The 22,563-nt window shown below is 39.5% G+C and overlaps 1 protein-coding gene across 3 annotated transcripts in view; it reads right to left on the minus strand.

Annotated features, from left to right (window-relative positions):
* NLN (neurolysin) overlaps positions 1 to 22,563 on the minus strand; it is a 146,011-nt gene that overhangs the window by 60,766 nt on the left and 62,682 nt on the right. For all 3 annotated transcript variants that reach the window (XM_056824852.1, XM_056824853.1, XM_056824855.1), the window contains exon 4: positions 2,944 to 3,051. In XM_056824852.1, the coding sequence (XP_056680830.1) occupies positions 2,944 to 3,051 (108 nt within the window). The remainder of the gene's footprint in view (positions 1 to 2,943; positions 3,052 to 22,563) is intronic.

A 22,563-nucleotide genomic window follows, 5' to 3' on the forward strand; every position in this document is an offset into this window, starting at 1 on the left:
AGAATCAAAGACCTGCTAAATGGCAGGTGTCTGTCCCTACCTCCCCACTCCCTCAACATGAGTCACAGCATTGATCCCCACACCTTGAACCTTGACCTGCACACCACAGCCTTGATTCTCAGTCACTATCCCCCTGCAATAAGAACCCTATAAAACCTGCCGGACTTGACGTGTTTCTATGGAACATGAGCTGAGGATCCACCCTGCCTGCCCCTTCCTGATGGAAGTATTCCCTTTCCTCAGAGCTGGCTGATTCTCCTTTCTCTCTGCTGACTCTCTTCTTGTACCGGGTCCCCACTGGTGCTGCTCCTGCTCTTGCATTTTGGAATCCTGACTATCATTTCAGGAGAATGGAGACACCACTTCATTACTGTCAATACTATAAGCAAAGGTCTCTTTTTCCTTAGAGTCAAAACACTATTCTCCCTAGTGTTCTCCTACTAGCACCTCATTCTCTAACCTCTTACTTGTTGACCACTTCAGGCTTAGGTAGATGATGACAATCTGCTCATTTCTGAATTAGGAAAGACACAAGGAGGTTTCTAGTGTTGCTATAGTTCTTTCTTTTTACATAGAAGGTAATGTAGAACCTAAACTTTTTTTACCTTCCCAAATGGACTCTAACTTTTCCCTTATATCAATGACATCAGGATATACCAACCAATCACTTGTGCCAGAAGCCTGAATACCATTTTTAAGTGGCTCCTTTCCCTGATCACCCTACACTCAAATGTTTACCAGGCAAATTATATTGAGCATTATTATTAAGTCTCTCTTCCACCTGTTCCCTTCTCTTCATTTCTATTGCCTCTAGTGGAAGGCCACCATACTTTTAGCACTGCCTCCTTTGTTTATTGCATCTTCCGCCTGTATAATTGAAAATCTGTTATCCTAAAAAAAGAACATTTCCCAGGAGCCCACTGACTTCCTGTCATTATGTACTTCCTATAGATAGATAGGGGATATTAGGCAAGGACGGGAAGGGTCCTGCCTCTTTACTTCCTGTCTTGAGCTTGGTGGTGGTAAGGCAGGTGTTTGAACTGGCTGATCAGCCATGGGCACATGGTCTTTATTTTGTATTTTCTTTATTCCTTGATTTCTAATGATCATTAATAAATCTCTTAAAATATAATATTTTTATCATTTGAGATCTAGTTTTAAAATTTACACTCCCAAGAAGTTAGCTCACTACCAGTTTCTTCCTTTAGTGAATACAGCACAAGGATTAGTCAGGAAAATCGAACTTCAAATCTGGTCTTTGACATTTCCACGCTATGTCTGTCTACCTTAGTTTCCTCAACTGCAAGACAAGGATAATAATAGCCCCTACCTCACAAGGTTATTAGAAGAAATGAAATACAATTTGAAATGTATTTGGCACAGTGATGGGAACATAGTAAACTCCTTAATAAGGGTTTTCTTCCCTCTCTTCTCCAAGTCATCCTAAACATTGCTGCCAGATTAATCTATCTCAGATTCAGAATTGATGAGGTAATTCTTCTGCTCAAAATGCTTTGATAGTTTCTTACTGCCTACTGCATTGAGTCTACGCTAGAGACAAAAATTCTCTATAGCTTGGATTTCTGCCCTTAAAATTTTACCTTATTGAAATAATGAGCAGGTCGATTTCGGAAAAACCTTGAAAGATTTACATGAATTCACGCAAAGTGAAGTGAGAAGAACCAAGAGAACATTGTAAATTATAAACAGGAACAGCAATGATATATGATGATCAACTATGAATGACTTGGCTAATCTCAACAATACAAAAAGCTAAGACAATTCCAAAGGACTTTTGCTGAAAGATGCTATCCACTTCCAGAGAAAGAATTGATGGAGTCTTAATGCAGATTGAAACTTACTATTTTTCATTTAAATTTATTTGGTGTTATATATCTAAGTATATGTATACTATGTGTATAACACACATATATGTGTATGTGAATATGTAGATGTATACACATACGTGTGTGTGAATGTTGTTTTCTACAACATGACCAATGTAGAAATATGTTTTTTATGATTGAACAAGTATAACCTAGATCAAATTGCTTACTATCCTAGGGAAGGGGGAGGGGAGGGAAGAACAGAGATTTTGGAGCTCAAAATTTTAGGAAACAAATGGTAAAAACTGTTTTTACATGTAATTGGGGGAAAGTATTATATAAAAAAATAAAATGAGTGGAAAAAAAGTTTTATTTTTATTGGTCTCTCAGCTAGACTGTAAGCTTCATGAAGCCAGAGGCCACATTTTACTTCTGTATGAATCTTTCATAAGGTTTTACCAGTAAGAGGTGGCTAATATATTTTTTTGATGAATTAAGGAATACAGGAGTTAAAATATAGGGACAATTCAGTGAAAAAACTTGAGAATTAATGCTCAAAAGCTAATTTCCCTTCTTTAAAAGGGCAAAGAGCTCTCTCTCTCCCCTCATCCCTTTCTCTCTCCCTCTCCCCTATCATTTGTTTGTTGGTGATGTTGTATTACAAAGTTGCTTTATTTAATGACTCAATTATTAATTAATGTTATATAATTATGTATAATTAATAATTATAAATATAAATAATACAAGTTAAATAATTATTGAACACATTATACTATTATATCTAGCACTGATTTAAAGGGGAGGAGAGGGTCAATGGGGAAAAATAGAAACAGAAAATAAGCTATAATCCCTGCCTTTAGAGTTAAAATCTTGCTGGTGAAGTAGAAAAATAGAAGATAATTACCTAACTGAGACTAATTAAGTCACGATTATATGTTAATGACCTACATCAATAAGAGTTCAGAAAAATGAAAGTAAGTGAGAAAGTTGGCTAAAAGTTGGGCAGTTTCAAATAAGGATCTTTGGGAACTGCATGCCCAGGATCCAAAACACCCCAACAACCTGAACATGTTCTTGTTTCCCAAATCTGGCTCAAGGAAAAGAAAACCAAACTTACATTTTGTACTTCTTCTGGAAGATGAAGCCCGTTTCTCTTTCCCATTTTAATGGACTTTTCTAAGTAGCGTTTGGCTTCAGGCTTTATTGTTTCAAGATCACAGGTTTCCTGAAATGAAAGCATGGGATAAACCATTTCTTACATAAAGCTACATACAGCAGGTACATTATAATTGATTTATGAAGTCTGGGTAAGACTGTTCATTAGCTCTGTTGGGCTATTTAGCAGGTAAGAGATTATGAGCAGGGCACATCTGAAAATCTAATTTGAAAGTTCAGCATGTTAGGACAGATAAAGAAAGCCACCTAGGATTTCCTCATCTTGCAGCATCCAAATGAAGAGAGAATGCCTGCTACACTTGCAAGTGGCATAGTGGAAGCACTCTCATATATTCTAGACTTAAAGTGCTCCCTTCGTGTTGCGGAGTATTCTTTTTCTTTGGCCACATTGCTCCTCACAAATCATCGAGGGTTCATTTTCAGTCATTCTGCTTTGCTTAGGAAGTAGAAATAGAACGTGTAGGAATATCAGGTACAAATGGATGGTAGTCAGATACTGTAAACATACCATCCTAGGCCATCTGGACCAAAAGGCTAGGAAAAAGTCTTGCAAAGCTTCCGTAAATGCCCAACTTGTCATATCGCAATTGGGAGCAAGGGGATGTAGCAAAAGGTGGAGACAGAAATATCTGGGGGAAATGAGTCAGCATCACATAAATAGGTAGAAGGCTGGGTAGCTAACACAGGCCTACATGCAGCAACATAAAAAATGTTCACTTAAAAGAATGATGCCCTGAAGGAGAACGGAAAATGTCTTCAATTGTTTCATGGCAATATGGGTGTGACAGAAAAGCAGGTAGCCACGTAGAAGCTCACATTGCCCCTCTGGGAGAAGATGTCAGCTGTGTGGCCAGCGAGAGGAAGGAGAGGGAAACATCCAGAGGGATTCAGCAGTTAAAAGTCCTCCTCTCTACTTTTGAGAGTTGATAGCTGAACCTTGTTCCAAACATCAGATATCTCTCGCTCAAAGAAAAGTCTGAAATGATTTTCCATCACTTGGAAACCTTGTAAATCAATTAGAATTGGAAAAGGCTAGGGATCTGATTTAACTGCAGTCTGAGCACCAGTAAGTACATTGTTTCCTTTAGTTCTCCTTGGCTTTAGTTACCGGTTACTGATCATTTGGGGATTCTTTACATTTTGTTGCAGCTGTGAACAAACACACAGTGGGTGGACCCAAGGACTGCTCAAAAAACAAATTTTCCCCCAATATCTGCTTGCAAGTTAATTTGTATTGAACCTGTTGTGCCAGCTTTGCTTACAGTTTTCTATTCTCACTGGAGATAGAAAAGTTGTTTTCTTTTGCCATAACGATACGGCTATGGAGATGGTATGTAAACCTTGCTGTATGGGGAATGCAGCCTTGGGGACCAAACACAGGACAATCAACTAACTGTTTAACATTGAACTACATCATGACCTAATCCAAACATTGCATAGACACAGAGACAGACAGCAAGGATACGTAAATTGAGAAAATTAGACCTGAATCAAGCCCTAATTAAAATTAGATGAAGCCAAATTTTTAGAAAAGTTTTACCATACTTAAAAAAAATCGGCTCAATTTGTCAGCTACATTATGGGCAATATTTGCTAGACAGAACTCTTGGGCTCCCTGGAGATTCCTAAGTGGTGAGGGGCCATTGTTAAAATGTTTCTAAGAGGAAATGCTCCCAGGGAGTGCCCAGTCAAATAAACCTTTTCCTTCATAGACTCCCCTGAAGCAACTGAGGGATATCCTATGCTTGCTTAGAAGGAAAAGAAAGGGCCCATTCTACCTTCCCACAGGGCTCTTCCTGGAGCCAAACAACGATCCTGTGCTCAGCTCAGCTCCCTGCCCTTTGGGTTAAGACTTTCTTCTTTCACAGGGAACTCGTAGGGGGATGCATTATTTTTCACTTTTTCAGTGGAGAGTCTTATACTGATACCTGCAGCGCCAGTATTTTTTTTCCCTGTAATTTTCTCCTATTGGCAGGTGCTTTTAGGTACACATACATTGATGTGTATGTATTTGTATAGACACAAGGGTCTGGCACATAAAAGGAGCTTATTAGAAACTGGTCGTCTGAATGATTGATCCAAGTATTCTGGTCTCAAGGGTATGGGCATTCCCCCACCTGAAAATGGACTCTTCCCCTTAAAACTTTTTAGATGATCTGAAAGAGTTGGTATAGCTGAAAAATATCATCATCATTATCCTTCCTGCAGGTGACTAGATAGGAAGTTATTTGACCTTTAGAAAGTTGGTCATCAAATGATAGATACCCAGTCTGTCACAGAGTCTATAATGAAAGTCTTTTAGCTTCACAATATCTGTAACATAAATATACATACGCTCTCTTATCTTCCTTATTCACATCTCTCTCAACCCTCCCACCCCAAAATTTCAACAAACATCACCCAACCCTTCCACAGTACCTTCTGGAATGCCTGTCCTACTTGTTCTTCTTCCACACTGTGACCCCCAACTACTGAAACCCTTAATTCCCTCCTATATCACATCTTCAGCATCAGGCATTCTTCCTTCACATCCCCATCTTGATCCTTTGGTGAATCAATTTAATTTTATATTGTGCACCTCTCTTGAACTCCTAGTCCCCTTATCATATCACCAATTGCAGCAGCCTGCCAAGTCTCAGCTTTGGATCACTCCCACCATTTGCTGACTTATCCCTACACACACACACACACACACACACAAACACACACACACAAACACACACACACACGCTGCTCAATGAAGGTGAAGAAAATGGCACCATTCTGACTAGGTCCACTACAAATTTCCCAACTTGGACCCTCACTGATGTAGGCAATTCTATTAAACCTCCCTTATCAACTCACTATCTCACTCTCCATGGCAGCATTTCCAAACCTTTTCATCCCTCCTTACACTCCCCATCATTTATTTCCCCTTTCTGCATCCTCTCAGTTGACATCCTTGTCTCATATTTTACAGAAAAAAAGTCAGTCATTTACCATAGACTCCCTCTCCTGCTTTCTTCCTTATCACTCAAATGCCTTCTGCCACTTTCTCCTTTACCACTCTTACACATGACAAAATGACCTTATTCCTTACCAAGGCTAACCTGCCTAAGCAATCCTCTTCCATCCTGTCTTTTCTAATATGAAATTTCTAATAAATTTCTAATAAACTGTCCACTCGGTCATTCCCACTCTCACTTATTTTCTATTTCACTCAATTCCATTCCCCAAAATTTGTTGTTCACTCGTTTCAATTCTGTCTGACATTTGGTGATCCCATTTTTTCTTTTTTTCACTTAGAGTGATTTGCCATTTCCTCCTCCAGCTCATTTTACTGATGAGGAACTGAGGTAAATAGGGGTTAAGTGATTTGCCCAGGGTCACACTTCCAGTAGGTGTCTGAGGTCACATGTGACCTCAGGTCCTCCTGACTTCAAAGCCAGTACTCTATCCACCAAGCCACCTAACTGCCCTCTGTCATATTTTCAATCTCTTCCTGTCTGACTACCTACAAACTTTTGCATAAACCACGCTCCCATCTTGAAAAAACTTTTCCTTGGATCCTGATAACTATGATCTTATATATCTTCTGCTCTTCATAGCTAAACTCCTCCAAAATACTGTCCATAATAGGTGCCTCCTTTTCCCCCCTCTCACTTTCTTCTTAACCCTTCTAAAGTGGCTTCTAAACCTTATTGTCCCAACAAAACTGCTCTCTCCAAAGTTACCACTGGTCTCTTGGTTGCCAAATCCAAAGGGCTTTTCTTAATCTTCATTTTCATTGTCCTCTGCTGTCTTTGACACAGTTGATCATTTTCCTTGATTTTCTTGTCTCTCTGGAGTTTCAGGACACCTCTCTGCTGGTTTTCTTTGTGGCCATTTGACTGCTCTTTCTCTGGTTCCTTCACTGGATCATTGTCCAGAACATGGACATCTAAGCAGAGGTATCCCTTAGGCTTCTTTCCTGGGTCCGTGTTTGTTTTCATCAGCTCCCATGGATTTCATCTTTATGCTGATGATTCTCTCTCTGCTCTGCTCCAAACTCTTTTTTTTTTGTTTAAAAAAATTTTTTTTATTTGGTCAATTTCAAACATTATTTCTTGGTTACAAAAATCATTTTCTATTCCTCCCTCCCTTCCCCCCCATCCCATAGCTGACCCATAATTCCACTGGTTATTACATGTGTCCTTGATCAGAACCTATTTCCATGTTGTTGGTGTTTGCATTAGGATGTTCATCCAGAGTCTACATCCCCAGCCATATCGCCTCGACTCATGTATTCAAGCAGTTGTTTTCCTTAGTATTTCTATTCCCATAGGTTTTCTTCTGCATGTGGATAGTGTTCTTTCTCATAGATCCCTGCAGGTTGTTCAGGATCACTGCACTGACACTAATGGGGAAGTTCATTACATTCGATTGTACCACAGTGTATCAATCTCTAGGGCAGCTCTCCAGCCTCTGACCCCCACCTGACACCTAGCTCTCACTTGTGGCTCCCAGTAGCTGCTTGCATGCGGCAGCGGCCACACCCCAGGCAACGGCTTCGACAGACCGGCCAAACCTTGTGAGGGTAGCCACCAGGTCGTCGACCCCTGGTGAACCGGGGCTTTGCTCACCCAGCATGTGAAGACTGTTTCAGCGGAACAGGAGGAAGAAACCAACAAGAAGGTTCAATGGCTGAGAGGGCGACGCAGCAAAGCACTGTGGAGTGTTTAGGGCGTGTTGGAGCACAAAGGACAACACGGCCATCCAATGCAGCTGAGGAAGCCTCCAGATGTAACAACTTTTCGTGCCACTGGACCCAGGCTTCCAACACCGAGAGAGTGGGACTGTCTCTGTGTATCGGCTTTTCCACTTAAATCTCCTTCACCCACAAGTATCTTTGTGCACACTCATCTATCCTAACCCCGTCCACCCTCTTCAAGACCTGCGGCGATGGGGGAGTGACGACGCAACAGGTGGAGGTGACCACTGGCAGTTGTAGTCACGATCCTGCACGTAGGTGGCCCACGGACCAGTGGTCGCTCAGCCCTGTGGGCAGCAGGGACGTTCGGCAGCATCTTGGGTGACTGAGCATCCCTCTCTAGGACAGCACTGCTCACCCTAATCAAGGGAGGGGACTAGAAAAGGTGTTCCAAACATTGCCTGCCCTACAAACACCCGGTCAGCACACCGTGGCTGGCAGGTCATCCCTTTAAGCGGTCAAAATCAAAGAAAAAATACAAAGAAACTCCTACTAGGAGCATGGAACATCAGGACATTACTTGACAGAGAGAATAGCCCAAGACCTGAGAGAAGAACAGCTCTAATCGGTAAAGAACTGGTGCCATATAACATCGACATCGCAGCCTTAAGCGAAACACGCTTACCAGAAGAGGGATCACTCAGCGAACCCACCACTGGATACACCTTCTTCTGGAAAGGCAGAGCCTCAAATGAAGACAGAATCCACGGTGTTGGCCTGGCCATCAAGACCAGTTTGCTCAAACAGCTGCCAGACTTGCCTGTGGGCATCCGCGAGAGGCTCATGAAGATCCGTTTGCCTCTCAGCAAAGACCGGTATGCCACAATCATCAGCGCATATGCCCCAATACTGACCAGCACAGAGGAGACCATTGAGCAGTTCTACTCTGACCTGAGTGCTGTCCTGCACTCAGTGCCCACAAATGACAAGCTGATACTCCTGGGAGACTTCAACGCCCGTGTTGGCCAGGACCATGAAAGATGGAAAGGAGTGCTCGGCAAACACGGCGTGGGCAAAATGAACAACAACAGCCTACTGCTACTCAGCAAATGCTCAGAGTTCGAACTCACCATCACGAACACTGTGTTCAGAATGGCGAACAAATATAAAACAACGTGGATGCACCCATGATCAAAACAGTGGCATCTCATTGACTACATCATTGTACGCTGGCGAGACATTCAGGAGGTAAAGATCACCAGAGCCATGAGAGGAGCTGAATGCTGGGCAGACCACCGATTGGTTAGAGCGACTCTTCAAATGCGCATTGCGCCTCACCATCCAAAACACACCCAGACAGTTTGCGCATTTTACAACATGAGTTGTCTTAGAGAACCATCTTATTTGCAAACATTCCAGTCCTGCTTGGACAGTACTGAATCACCAATCAGGAAGTCAACAGAGCCAACTCCACCAGCATCGAAGTTCTGGTCCTCAAAACCCAGCTACGATGGTCTGGACACGTCATCCTCATGGACCCACAGCGAGTACCAAGACAGGTATTCTATGGTGAACTGTCAGCTGGACTCAGGAAACAAGGCCGACGAAAGAAAAGATTCAAGGATCAGCTAAAGTCCAATTTGAAGTGGGCTGGCATCACACCAAAGCAACTAGAACTCACTGCCTCTGACAGAAGCAGCTGGCGAACCCGCATTAACCATGCCGCTACCACCTTTGAAGATGAGTGACGGCGACGTCTTGCCGCTGCGCGTGAACGCCGACACCAGGCCACAACCGCACCTCCTGTAACAACTGGCTTCCCATGCCCCATGTGTCACAAACTCTGCGCCTCAGTCTTTGGACCCCAAAGCCACATGAGGGTACATCAATAGATGAAACTGCACAAAGACAATTGTCATTCTCGGTCACCGAGAGACTACCACTGTATCAATCTCTGTGTACAATGTTCTCCTGGTTCTGCTCCTTTCACTCTGCATCACTTCCTGGAGGTTGTTCCAGTCCTCATGGAATTCCTCCAGTTCATTATTCCTTTGAGCACAATAGTATTCCATCACCAACAGATACAATTTGTTCAGCCATTCCCCAATTGAGGGGCATCTACTCATTTCCCAACTTTTTGCCACCACAAAGAGTGCAGCTATGAATATTCTTGTACAAGTCTTTTTCCCTATTATCTCTTTGGGTTTGACAAGCCCAGCAGTGCTATGGATGGGTCAAAAGGTATGCAGTCTTTTAGCGCCCTTTGGGCATAGTTCCAAATTGCCCTCCAGAATGGTTGGATCAATTCATAACTCCACCAGCAATGAATTAATATCCCAACTTTGCCCCAACCCCTCCAGCATTCATTACTTTCCTTTGCTGTCATGTTAGCCAATCTGCTAGGTATGAGGTGATACCTCAGAGTTATTTTGATTTGCATCTCTCTGATTATAAGAGATGTAGAGCACTTTTTCATGTGCTTATTAATAGTTTTGATTTCTTTATCTGAAAATTGCCTATTCATGTCTCTTGCCCACTTATCAATTGGAGAATGGCTTGATTTTTTGTACAATTGATTTAGCTCTTTATAAATTTGAGTAATTAGACCTTTGGCAGAGGTTTTTGTTATGAAGATTGTTTCCCAATTTGTTGCTTCCCTTCTAATTTTGATTGCATTGGTTTTGTTTGTACAAAAACTTTTTAATTTGATGTAATCAAAATGATTTACTTTACATTTTGTGATTCTTTCTATGTCTTGCTTGGTTTTAAAGTCTTTCCCTTCCCAAAGGTCTGACATGTATACTATTCTGTGTTCACCTAATTTATAGTTTCCTTCTTTATGTTCAAGTCATTCACCCATTCTGAGTTTATCTTGGTGTAGGGTGTGAGGTGTTGATCCAAACCTAATCTTTCCCACACTGTCTTCCAATTTTCCCAGCAGTTTTTTTTTTATCAAATAGTGGATTTTTGTCCCAAAAGCTGGGATCTTTGGGCTTGTCATAGATTGTCTTGCTGAGGTCACTTACCCCAAGTCTATTCCACTGATCCTCCTTTCTGTCTCTTAGCCAGTATCAAATTGTTTTGATGACTACTGCTTTATAGTATAGCCTTAGATCTGGCACTGCAAGTCCTCCTTCCTTGGCATTTTTTTCATTATTTCCCTGGATATCCTTGATCTTTTGTTCTTCCAAATGAACTTTGTTATGGTTTTTCCTAATTCAGTAAAAAAGTTTTTTGGAAGTTTGACGGATATGGCACTAAATAAATAGATAAGTTTGGGTAGGATGGTCATTTTTATTATATTGGCTCGTCCTACCCATGAGCAGTTAATGTTTTTTCCAATTGCTCAGATCTAGTTTTAGTTGTGTGGAAAGTGTTTTGTAGTTGTGTTCATATAATTCCTGTGTTTGTCTCGGCAGATAGATTCCTAAGTATTTTATATTGTCTAGGGTGATTTTGAATGGAATTTCTCTTTCTAATTCCTGCTGCTGAGATGTGTTGGAGATATATAGAAATGCTGATGACTTATGTGGGTTTATTTTGTATCCTGCAACTTTGCTAAAGTTGTTGATTATTTCCACTATCTTTTTAGTTGATTCTCTATGATTCTTTAAGTAGACCATCATATCATTCACAAAGAGTGATAGCTTGGTCTCTTCATTGCCAATTTTAATACCTTCAATTTCTTTTTCTTCTCTAATGGCTACTGCTAGTGTTTCTAGTACAATGTTAAATAATAAAGGTGATAATGGGCATCCTTGTTTCACTCCTCATCTTATTAGGAATGCATCTAGTTTATCCCCATTGCAGATGATGTTTGCTGATGGTTTTAGATATATACTGTTTGTTATTTTTAGGAAAGACCCTTCTATTCCTATTCTTTCTAGTGTTTTCAATAGGAATGAGAATTGTATTTTGTCAAAGGCTTTTTCTGTGTCTATTGAGATGATGTGATTTTTGTTGGTTTGCTTGTTGATATGGTCAATTATGTGTATGGTTTTCCTAATATTGAACCATCCTTGCATTCCTAGTATAAATTCCACCTGATCATAGTGAATAACCCTCCTGATCACTTGCTGGAGTCTTTTTGCTAGTATCCTATTTAAGATTTTTGCATCTGTGTTCATTAAGGAGATTGGTTTGTAGTTTTCTTTCTCCATTTTTGACCTGCCTAGCTTTGGAATCAGTACCATATTTGTGTCATAAAAGGAATTTGGTTGAACTCCTTCTTTGCTTATTTTGTCAAATAGTTTGCATAGTATTGGAATAAGCTGTTCTTTGAATGTTTGATAGAATTCACTTGTGAATCCATCAGGCCCTGGGGATTTTTTCTTGGGGAGTTCCTTGATGGCCTGTTCAATTTCTTTTTCTGATATCGGATTGTTTAAGATTTCTCTTTCTTCTTCTGTTAATCTAGGCAATTTATATTTTTGTAAATATTTATCCATATTATCTAGATTGGCATATTTATTGCCATATAATTGGGCAAAATAGTTTTTAATGTGCCTTAATTTCCTCTTCATTGGAGGTGCTGCTCCAAACTCTTTGCTGACCTTCAATCTTGCATCTCCATCTTCCTTTCAGGCATCTCAAAGTCTAGTGGACACATCCAAAACAGAATTCCTTCTTTTCCCCCTTAATCTCCTCTCCCCTCCTCCCTTCCCACCTCTCAGTCCCTCAGACTGGCAGTGGAGGAGTCATCCTGGATTCTTTACTCTCTGTCATCTCCATATACAAACTGTTTCCAAGGCCTGTCAAGATCACCTAGGCAACATCACTCAAATATTCTCCCTTCTTTCTTCTGACCCTGCCTCTTCTCTAGTACAGGCACACATAATCTCTTGACTTGATTATTGCAAAACGCTGCTAGTAATCAGCATGCTTCAAGTATCTCTCCCACTCCAATCCATTCTTCGATTCAGCAAACAAAATGATTTTTCTCAGAGTACATATCACTCTTCTTCTCAAACTCCAGTGGCTTTTTATTGCCTACAGGATCAAATGCAAAAAATGATCCATTTGACATTCAAAGCCCTTCATAACCTATTTTCTTATCTTTCTAGTCTTGTAGACTAGTAACCCACCTCCAACCATCACCATATAATTTTTGGTCCAGTAACACTGTTGGTTTCAGTTGTTTCCAACTCTTCCTGACCCCATTGGGGTTTTCTTGGCAGAGATCCTATGCCCTTTCCATCTCCAGCTCATTTGACAGATGAAGAAACTGAGTCAAACAGGGTGAAGTGACTTGCCCAGTGTCACAGAGCTAGCAAGTGTCTAAGGCCAGATTTGAACCCAGAAAGATGAGTCTTCCTGACCTCAGGCTCACTTCACCACCCAACTTTCCTTGGTGACACTAGCCTCCTGGCTTTTCTACAAACAAGACACTTTATCTGTTGGTTCCAGGTATTTTGTCTGAAAAGCTCTCCCTTCTCATCTCTACCTCCTAGCTTCCCTGATTTCCTTCAAAGTTCAACTAAAGTTTCATTTTTTTACAGGAAGCCTGCCCCCAATCTTTCTTAATTGGAGTGTCTTTCTTCTGTTCATTTTCCCCCCAATAATCCTGGATATATCTTGGTTTGGATTGTCAGCTCCTTGAGGGTAAGGATAGTCTGTTGTCTTTCTATAACCCTATAATTTAGCACAGTGCCTGGGGACACAGGCACTTAACAAATATCAGATTGACTATCTAACATGCATCCATATATACACCTATATATATGTCTGCATAAGCATGCATGTAATTAGGATAATTTGCACTTAAATATGGGATGTCACAAAGTCTTCATGAAGTTTTAGACAATTAAAAGTTAAAATTAGTAGTTCTATTTTAACTTTTAATAATTTAAAACTGTACATAGACATTTGGGACATTCATATAACAATTTAAGAAATCCTCTCTCTTATTTCTTAGTGCCAATTCTAAGGCATAGGCATATAGATACAGACAGCAAGGCTATCAGTTCTAAGGCAGAAGAGTAGTAAGGGATAGGAAATCAGGGCTAAATGACTTGCCCAGGGTCACAGAGACAGATTTGAACTCAGGACTTCTGGTCTCCAGACCTGGCTCCTAGTCCTTTGAGCCACCTAGCTGCACCCAATAAAATTGACAAAGGATTGTACTTACTATAAGCAAGTAAGTTCAGAAAGCACAAGTATTATTATCCTTATTTTAAGGATGAACTAATAAAGATGAAGTAAATTGCTAAGATCATATAGCTAGCTCCTCAGTGGCAGAGTCGTCACTCAAACCCAGATCATCTGACTATAATCATTCACTGTACTATATCATATCCATTGTTCAGATAAGTATTTTCTAAGGAAGTTGGCTGCAAAGTTACTTAAAGGGAATTTATTTCCCACAGCCGTTCATTATTGAAGATGTGTTTCTAACAACAAAATTTTTTCTTTGCTCACATTGAACTCTTATGGTTAGCAGTTGTGAATTTAGATTTACTCCACCTTGCTGAATCTTAGAATTCTAGCAACCAGGAATGTATACACCCCTACTTAAGGATTAAGCGTTGAGGAGGATGGCCTATGACCGACATGTGCTAGCAAGTGACAAATAAGAAACAACTGGGCTGTCCTAAGTCAAGCTTAAGCTACCGTTGGTACATGTGAGACACAGGAAGTGATGTAAAGAACTGACTTTTTTTTTGCATCACTTCCTCTCACCAGCTCTCCTGCTTGCTCTTGCTCTCTCTCGGAGATGTCGGGTTTTTTTTCCAAGTTGAGAGCTAATGGTGGAGTTCTTGGCATCTTAGCAGGTTTTGGCATTTGTGCCTTGGCAGTGAGGTGACTGATTCCTCCTTTCCTCCTTTCCTTGACCGCCAACTCCTATCTGGCTTGCCAGAGTAGTCCAATTCCCTTTCCTCTTTCCTTCTTCTTAATTTCCTCCTACTATTGTAATTAAACCACCATAAAAATCCCAAACTGACTTGAGTATTTCATTGGGATTGAATTTTAATCCGTAGCGACCACTAAAATAATATATTCAGTCAATACCCCTAATTTTTACCCTTAACATAGTAGTGCTAATAATTATTTAAAGAAAGGATCCGTGGTTATTCCTAGTCTATGGGGATAAGACGTTTCAACATAAGAATTCAAATTCAATGCCACACCAATGAGAGATTATATTTCTTATCTAGGGGTCCTCTTTTCTTTAGTAGTTTATGTCTGATTCTAGGATCCTACTTTTAATTCTGGCCAATCACTGAATCAGTGTAGCCTAAAAATGTTTCTCATTCTTGTGGATTTTCTGAATTGATATTTACAGCTCCTAGAACAAGGTCACTCCCTATTTCTTTTTTTGTCTGGGTCTTTTCAACTTTTAAAATAACTATATGACACAATATACTTCAACAAGGGCTACTGCCTGAGTGACATCTGTGGTGATTAATCCACATTCTTCCAATCCTTCCAAAGAATGTCTGCAGTATTCCAATTACACATTTAAAAAAATTATTATTACTCATTGCTGCATTATACCCCAATGCAAGAATGGAAACTAATTAGTAATATTCTCCATCTTAAAATGGAAGTGATTGCTGCTATTAGATTTTCCCAGTGTACAAAAGACCAATTCAGTCTTAGTGTCTAATTATTTAAAGAAAGGACTCAGAGTAATTACTAGCCTATGGAGATACAGATGATTAGCTTTAAGAATGCAAATTAAATGCCACATAATGTAAATATTGTTCCCTAGAAGAGATGTAAGGTAGCTGAGAATTTCAGAACTAGTAAGAAATTATCCTTTCTCCTTTCTCTACCATTTCTATTCCTAAAATCAGATTTTGAGGGAAAATTGAAATATACAAAATACTTAAATCATCTCCCCTCCAGGCCCTGTTCCTGACTTTTGGCCTTCAAAACCATGCCTCCACTGCTAAAATTCCCTTCAGTGCCTAGGGCCTCCTCATCCTAGAACATTCAATTACCAATGGGGCCTAGGGAAATTAAGTGAGTTTTACAAGGTAGCATTTCTAGTTAAGTGGCCAAGCTGGTCTTCATTTCAGTGCTCTTGCTTCTTTACCATTATGCCAAGCTTTTCTTAAAGATTTTGTTCATCCTTTAAAAAACCCCAATATAATCCAAAATCTTTCACTTTTTCTAATTTCCCTCAGAAGAAAAATGGTTTGGTGGAGAAAATTTACCTTTCTCATCCCCCCCCCCCCCATGATTATCTCCATCTTCCTGGAACTTCATATCTTGATTCTTTAGTAAACATAAACTAGAAGAGAAGTGGTGGGCACTTCTGTGGTTCAATGAATAGAGAGCCAGGCCTGTAGATGCGAGGTTCTGGGTTCAAATTTGACCTCAGACACTTCCTAGTTGTGTGACCTGAGCAAGTCACTTAACCCCCATTGCCCAGTTGTTACCATTTGGAACTGATACTTAGTATAGATTCTAGGACAGAGGGTAAGGGTTTAAAAAATTAAAAAATAAATTAAAAAAATAAGTGGAAAAGGAGAGAATTATAATAGAATTTTCTATGCTGAAAAGATCAAGGATATCCAGGGAAATCATGAAAAAAAAGTGAAGGATGGGGGCCTAGTAGTACCAGATCTCAAACTATACTATAAAGCAGTGGTCATTAAAACAATTTGGTACTGGCTAAGAGACAGAAAGGAGGATCAGTGGAACAGACTTGGGGTAAATGACCTCAGCAAGACAGTCTATGATAAGCCCAAAGATCCCAGCTTTTGGGACCAAAACCCACTATTTGATAAAAACCGCTGGGAAAATTGGAAGACAGTGTGGGAGAGATTAGGTTTGGATCAGCATCTCACACCCTACACCAAGATAGACTCAGAATGGGTGAATGACTTGAACATAAAGAAGGAAACTATAAGTAAATTAGGTGAACACAGAATAATATACATGTCAGACCTTTGGGAAGGGAAAGATTTTAAAACCAAGCAAGACTTAGAGTCACAAAATGTAAAATGAATAATTTTGATGACATCAAATTAAAAAGTTTTTGTACAAACAAAACCAATGCAATCAAAATTAGAAGGGAAGCAACACAATGGGAAAAAATCTTTTTAACAAAAACCTCTGACAAAAGTAATTTCTCAAATTTATAAGAAGCTAAATCAATTGTACAAAAAAAATCAAGCCATTCCCCAATTGATAAATGGGCAAGAGACATGAATAGGCAATTTTCAGGTAAAGAAATCCAAACTGTCAAGAAACACATGAAAAAGTGTACTAAATCTCTTATAATCAGAGAAATACAAATCCAAACAACTCTGAGGTATCACCTCACACCTAGCTGATTGGTTAATATGACAGCAAAGGAAAGTAATGAATGCTGGAGGGGATGTGGCAAAGTTGGGACATGAATGCATTGTATGCAGAGACTGATACACTGTGGCACAATCGAACTGTGGCACAATCAGACCTCTCTGCTAGCAGCAATGCAGTGATCCAGGACAATTCTGAGGGACTGATGAGAAAGATGCTATCCACATCCAGAGGAAGAATTGTGGGAGTAGAAACACAGAAGGAAAATATATGATTGATCACATGGTTCTATGGGTTTACGACTGGGGACACAGACTCTAAATGATCACCCTGTTGCAAATATTAATAATATAGAAATAGGTCTTGATCAATGACACATGAACCCAGAGGAATTGCTTGTTGGCTATGAGAGGGAAGTGGGAGGAGGGGAAGGAAAGAAAATGAATCATGTAACCATGGAAACATTCTTAAATTAATTAATTAAACAAACTCTCCCCAAAATTAATTAATTTAAAAAAAGAAATAGGTCTTGATCAATGACATATATAAAACCCAGTGGAATTGCTCATTGGCTACAGAAATGGGGTGGGAGGAGGGGAAGGAAAGAACATGAATCATGTAACCATGGGAAAATATTCTAAATTAATTCATTAAATAAACTTAATTAAAAAAAGATTTTTCTATGCTGCTATAATAGAGATGAGAACCCTCAGTTGAAAAGAGTATAATTTTTTTTTTTCCTGAATAACATCCAAGCCTAAGATTTATTCATTGGACCACAGGTATATTGGCCCTGACTATCTACCTCTAATAACTGTAGCACTGCCTCTCAGTGGGAAGACAGTAGCCACAATGACTGTGGATACTGGTACAATGATTACTGCTTATATTACAATGGAGGGCTCTGTGGTGCTAGATTGAAGAAGTACTGAGGGACAGAAGCAAAGAATAGAGGAGCAAACCTGGCCCCAGTCCTTGGCAAGTGCTGTGGATATTGAATGACTCAATGGGACTGGGGGGGGGGGGGGGAAAGTAGGGTTCACCAAAGGGATAAATAAGTTGCTTGACCCATGAGTTCTTACCTATTTGACACTACCTCTAGCCTAGGGCAGAACTATAATTCTAAGGGAATTTGGGTAAAGAAGAAATGGCCCATCAAAGAGAGAAGAGAGCTTGTCTTTTATTTATAGGTTTGAGTATGAATCTTTTGTTGTGTGTAATAAACTTATTCTATGCCTTTAGCTTGGTACTTGTAAGGGAACTAAGGATACCTACATGCCAGCAAGAGAGAAACTAAATAATAATTCTGACAATCTTACGTGAAAACCTGGAAGGGGCAAAGAAAAAAGTCAATTTAAAAAATTATTGAAAAATGTGCCTAAGCCTGAACATGGACTCATATGAGTCAAGAGCTTCAGCTAGAGACCACAAGAGATTAAGGAGATATCAAAGTATAGTGCTAAACTGGTTAAAGTGAAAATGATGAGCAAAATTTTGTTACATATACAAGTAATAATAACAATAATAGCATTTATTTTTGTTGCTGTTCAGTTATTTCAATCATGTTCAATTCTTTGTGATGCCATTGGGGTTTTCTTGGTAAAGACAGTGGACTGGTTTGCCATGTCCTTCTCCAGTTTATTTTATAGCTGAGGAAATTAAGGTAAATGGAGTTAAGTGACTTATCCAGGGTCTATTAAGTGTTGTAAAGGTGGGATTAACTCTTCCCTGCCTATTTTTAGATTTAATCACCAGAAGCACATACACCCCACTTATTCTTAAGTGGGGGAGATCTGTGACCCATGTGTGTGCAAGTGGGTGACTAATCAGAACTGATTAAGCAAAGATTTAGCTATAATTGGTCCGTGTAAGATGGAAGGAAGGCACAGGAAGTGATGAAAGAAGGGTCTTTAAAAGTGCCAAGAACTTCCTCTAAGGAGAGCTTGTACCTTCAAATTGACCGTGGAGGAGGAATTGCTTCTCTTTTCTATTAGAAATACCATGTGGGTAAGTGAAAAAAGGCTGACCCCTTTCCCTGGCTTGTTCTGAAGATACTAGCCTCTTGAGAGGCCCCTTGTCTTGGAGGAGGCCTCTTCGCTAGAACCCTCGTTTAATTTATTTCTGGGTTTCTTAAGCCCTTCCTTATTTGGACCAGGGCAGAGTAAATATCTACTCTCTCTGATTTTCTTACTTTCATTCTTTCTCCTTTTGTAAATAAATTACCATAAAAAATCATTTGGAATTGAGTAATAATTCCTAGGGACCACACTCTTAAATATCTTATCCAACCCTTTAATTTTAACCCCTTATATTCTGGCCCTTACAGTGTCTTGGTTTTCATGGCAAAGATAGCTCATTTTATAGAAAGGGGAAATTGAGGCAAACAGAGTCACAGCTGGAAAGTGTCTCAGCTGGCTTTAAACTCCAGGTCCACTGCTCTATCTACTGGTCTACCTGGCATTTATAGAGTGTTTTAAGGTTTGCAAAGAACTTTACATATGTTATTTCATTTGACCATCATTCAACCTTGTGAGGTAAATGCTACCATTATTGCCATTTTATGGATGAAGAATCTGAGGCAGAGAACATGAGTATTTAACCTGAGTTTACACAGTTATTAATGTCTGAGGCAGGATATAAACATAGGTCTTCCTAACGCCAAATCCAATATCTTATTCTTTTAATTAATTTCCCCCTTTTTTTAGGAAAGAAAAAAAAAGCTCTTCCTTTTTCTATCCCAACCTATTTTATCTCTTTAATCTATGGTTGAAAAGGATTCAATTCAAATACAAATATTAGACTGGCTGGACAACATATTAGCATGGGTTAGTTTTATGTTTTACTCCTTTCTTCTTCCCTTTCCTCCCCAGTCCAAATAGAACTCTAGGCAATGGGGAATGGAGCAATTACAAAGGGCCAAGGGAATAGAAGAATACAGAATAGTTGCCTCTTCAGGGATCCAAGTAGGCCCAAGAAGGGGATGCCAATGTACTAGGAGGCACAAGGTGTCTGAGAAGGAAACACAGGAAAAGAATGCTCCTCATGACCTTACTTGGTACCAGCTTAACACCCAGCAGCCATATATATACCTGAAGTGAGGACCTCAGAACAGCATGGATCTCCGCCTCCAGTTGTTCTAGATTTCCAGGGACGATTTCTGGAGAAGTAGAGCTTTCTGCTGAGCACCCCCTTGTAGGAATCTCCCTTTCATTTTCTCCCCAACCCCTGTGGAAACCATCTGGCCCCAACATTTTCTAGTCTCAGATCTGCAACAGTGTTGCTCACATCACTGATTTGATTCAGTTCAGCCAAAAGTATTATATTCAGTTATATCTAATTTGACTCTAATTCTGAATGAATAGAATAGATGACTTCCGAGTCAAACATTTTGATTGGAAAATTATCTTTCTCATCCTATAATAATAAGGTTTATTGATACCTTTTGTTGTAATGACAGTTATTTTGTGAGATAGATTCTATCTCATTCCAAACTCTCATTTTTGTTTAAACATTGATAATTACATAACCCCAAATCAGTATTTTAATTCTATATTGTTTTTTCTTTTGTATAGCTTTTAAAACTGTAATAATATAGCTCTGCAAACTTAAGTGACAGATTAATATTCAAATAAAACAAAAAATGTCTCCCTTATTCTAAAAGTTATCTATTATTCATAAAATTCTGGAAAAAAATTTTTTTAAAGTCATTTCATGGGGGCAACTAAGTGGCTCAATGAATTGAGAGCCAGGCTAGAAATGAGAGGTCCTGGGTTCAAATATGACCTCAGATATTTCCTAGCTGTGTGGTCCTGGGCAAGTCACTTAACCCCCATTGCCTAGCCCTTACTTCTCTTCTGCCTTGGAGTTGATAGTATATATTTGAGGATAGACAGTAAAGATTTTTTTTAAAGGTACTTTTGCTTAATATGGTGACATAAAAAATTGTAGAGAAGTCCAGCCCTCTAAAGAAATCTGCACAAAGATGTGAAAACAGCCCTAGAAAAGATCATTGGTAAAATAAGCTCCTCTATCCAATCTAAATTTGTTCATAAAAGATGGCTAGAAGAGTTTGGAGGACAGAAGAAAGCTTGAGCCAGGAAAACCAGCTTGAAACTGTAAATACCCACAATAAAACAGGTGAGGAGAGGAGAATCCAAGGAAACTCCTGCTAATAGATTTGAAGCCAACTGCAATAATCTGGCATCTGAAATCTGAACAGAAGTGATTCTATCAATCCCCATCCCTCACTACCCTGGGAGATAGGGCTGACTATACACTTTTCAGAGCACTTTGAAGTCACAACAGCAGGTAGACAATTTTTGCCTGAGAGTAAGTGCTAGGAGGGCTGTAGGCAGGAGGTGTGAGATCAAAATGACCTCATGTATCCCACAAGATCCCAATGGAGGATTATACCAAGAGAAGAAGGACCTGCTGAATCTTGAACCTGCAGTGGACCACCAAGAAAATGAAGTAGAAGTTAGAAAATGAGGCAGTCCATTCTATTCCATTCTGATCAGTAGTAATAGCAATGTTGATAGCATTCTGACAGCAGAAAGGACAAGACCAAACATGAATATAATTAAATAACAAAGGCTAAAAATATGAATAAACAGAAGAAGAAACCAAACACAATGAAGAAACATTATGAGTTAAGAGAAGACAATCTCTTTTATAGGAGGTAAACTTGGAAGAAGAAATTAACCCCCTAATCACTATGACCAGAACTTCAGGGGGGGGGGAAGCCACAAGAACCCTAAATTGAAATTAAAGAAGCAAAGGATAGGGGGCAGCTGGGTAGCTCAGTGGATTGAGAGCCAGACCTAGAAATGGGAGGTCCTAGGTTCAAATCTGGCCTCAGACACTTCCCAGCTGTGTGACCCTGGGCAAGTCACTTGACCCCCATTGCCTAGCCCTTACCACTCTTCTGCCAAGATGGAAGGTAAGGGTTTAAAAAAAAAGAAGCAAAGGATAAAAAATGAAATTAGATAGGAAATGAGGAGGGATAACTCAGGTAGCTATTGAAAGCCAGGCCCAGAAACAGGAGGTCTTAGGTCACTTCTTAGCTGTGTGACTCTGGGCAAGTTATTTATCCTCCATTTCACAGTCCGCACCACTCTTCTTTCTTTCTTTTTTTTTTTCATTTGAATTAGTCTATTTAGTCAATTTAGAACATTATTCCTTGGTTACAATAATCACATTGTTTCCCTCCCTCCCCTCTACCCATCCTTCCCACGGCCAACATGCAATTTCATTGGGTGTTACTTGTATCCTTGATCAGAAACTCTTCTTTCTTGAAACCAATACATAGTATTGATTCTAAGATGGAAGGTAAGGGTTAAAAAAAAAAGGAAATGTGAGTTTAGTAGGAAAAGAGACTGATAGGAGAATAAATGACTTAGAACACAAAGTAGAAAATTCAACTAGTGGATTATCTTTAAAAAAATCAGTCAAAAGGTACTCAATGACTCCATGAGAAAATAAGAAATATTAGAATAATGTTAAAAGATGGAAAAAATGTATCTACTATCAAGAACAATTGATCTTGAAAACAGGTTACAGAGAAATAACTTAAGAATCATTGCACACCTTGAAGAGCATGATCAAACAATAACCCTGAAAACTATATTATAAGAAACCACA

This window comes from Monodelphis domestica, chromosome 3 (assembly GCF_027887165.1).
Source record: "Monodelphis domestica isolate mMonDom1 chromosome 3, mMonDom1.pri, whole genome shotgun sequence".
NCBI classification, from domain to species: Eukaryota; Metazoa; Chordata; class Mammalia; order Didelphimorphia; family Didelphidae; genus Monodelphis; species Monodelphis domestica.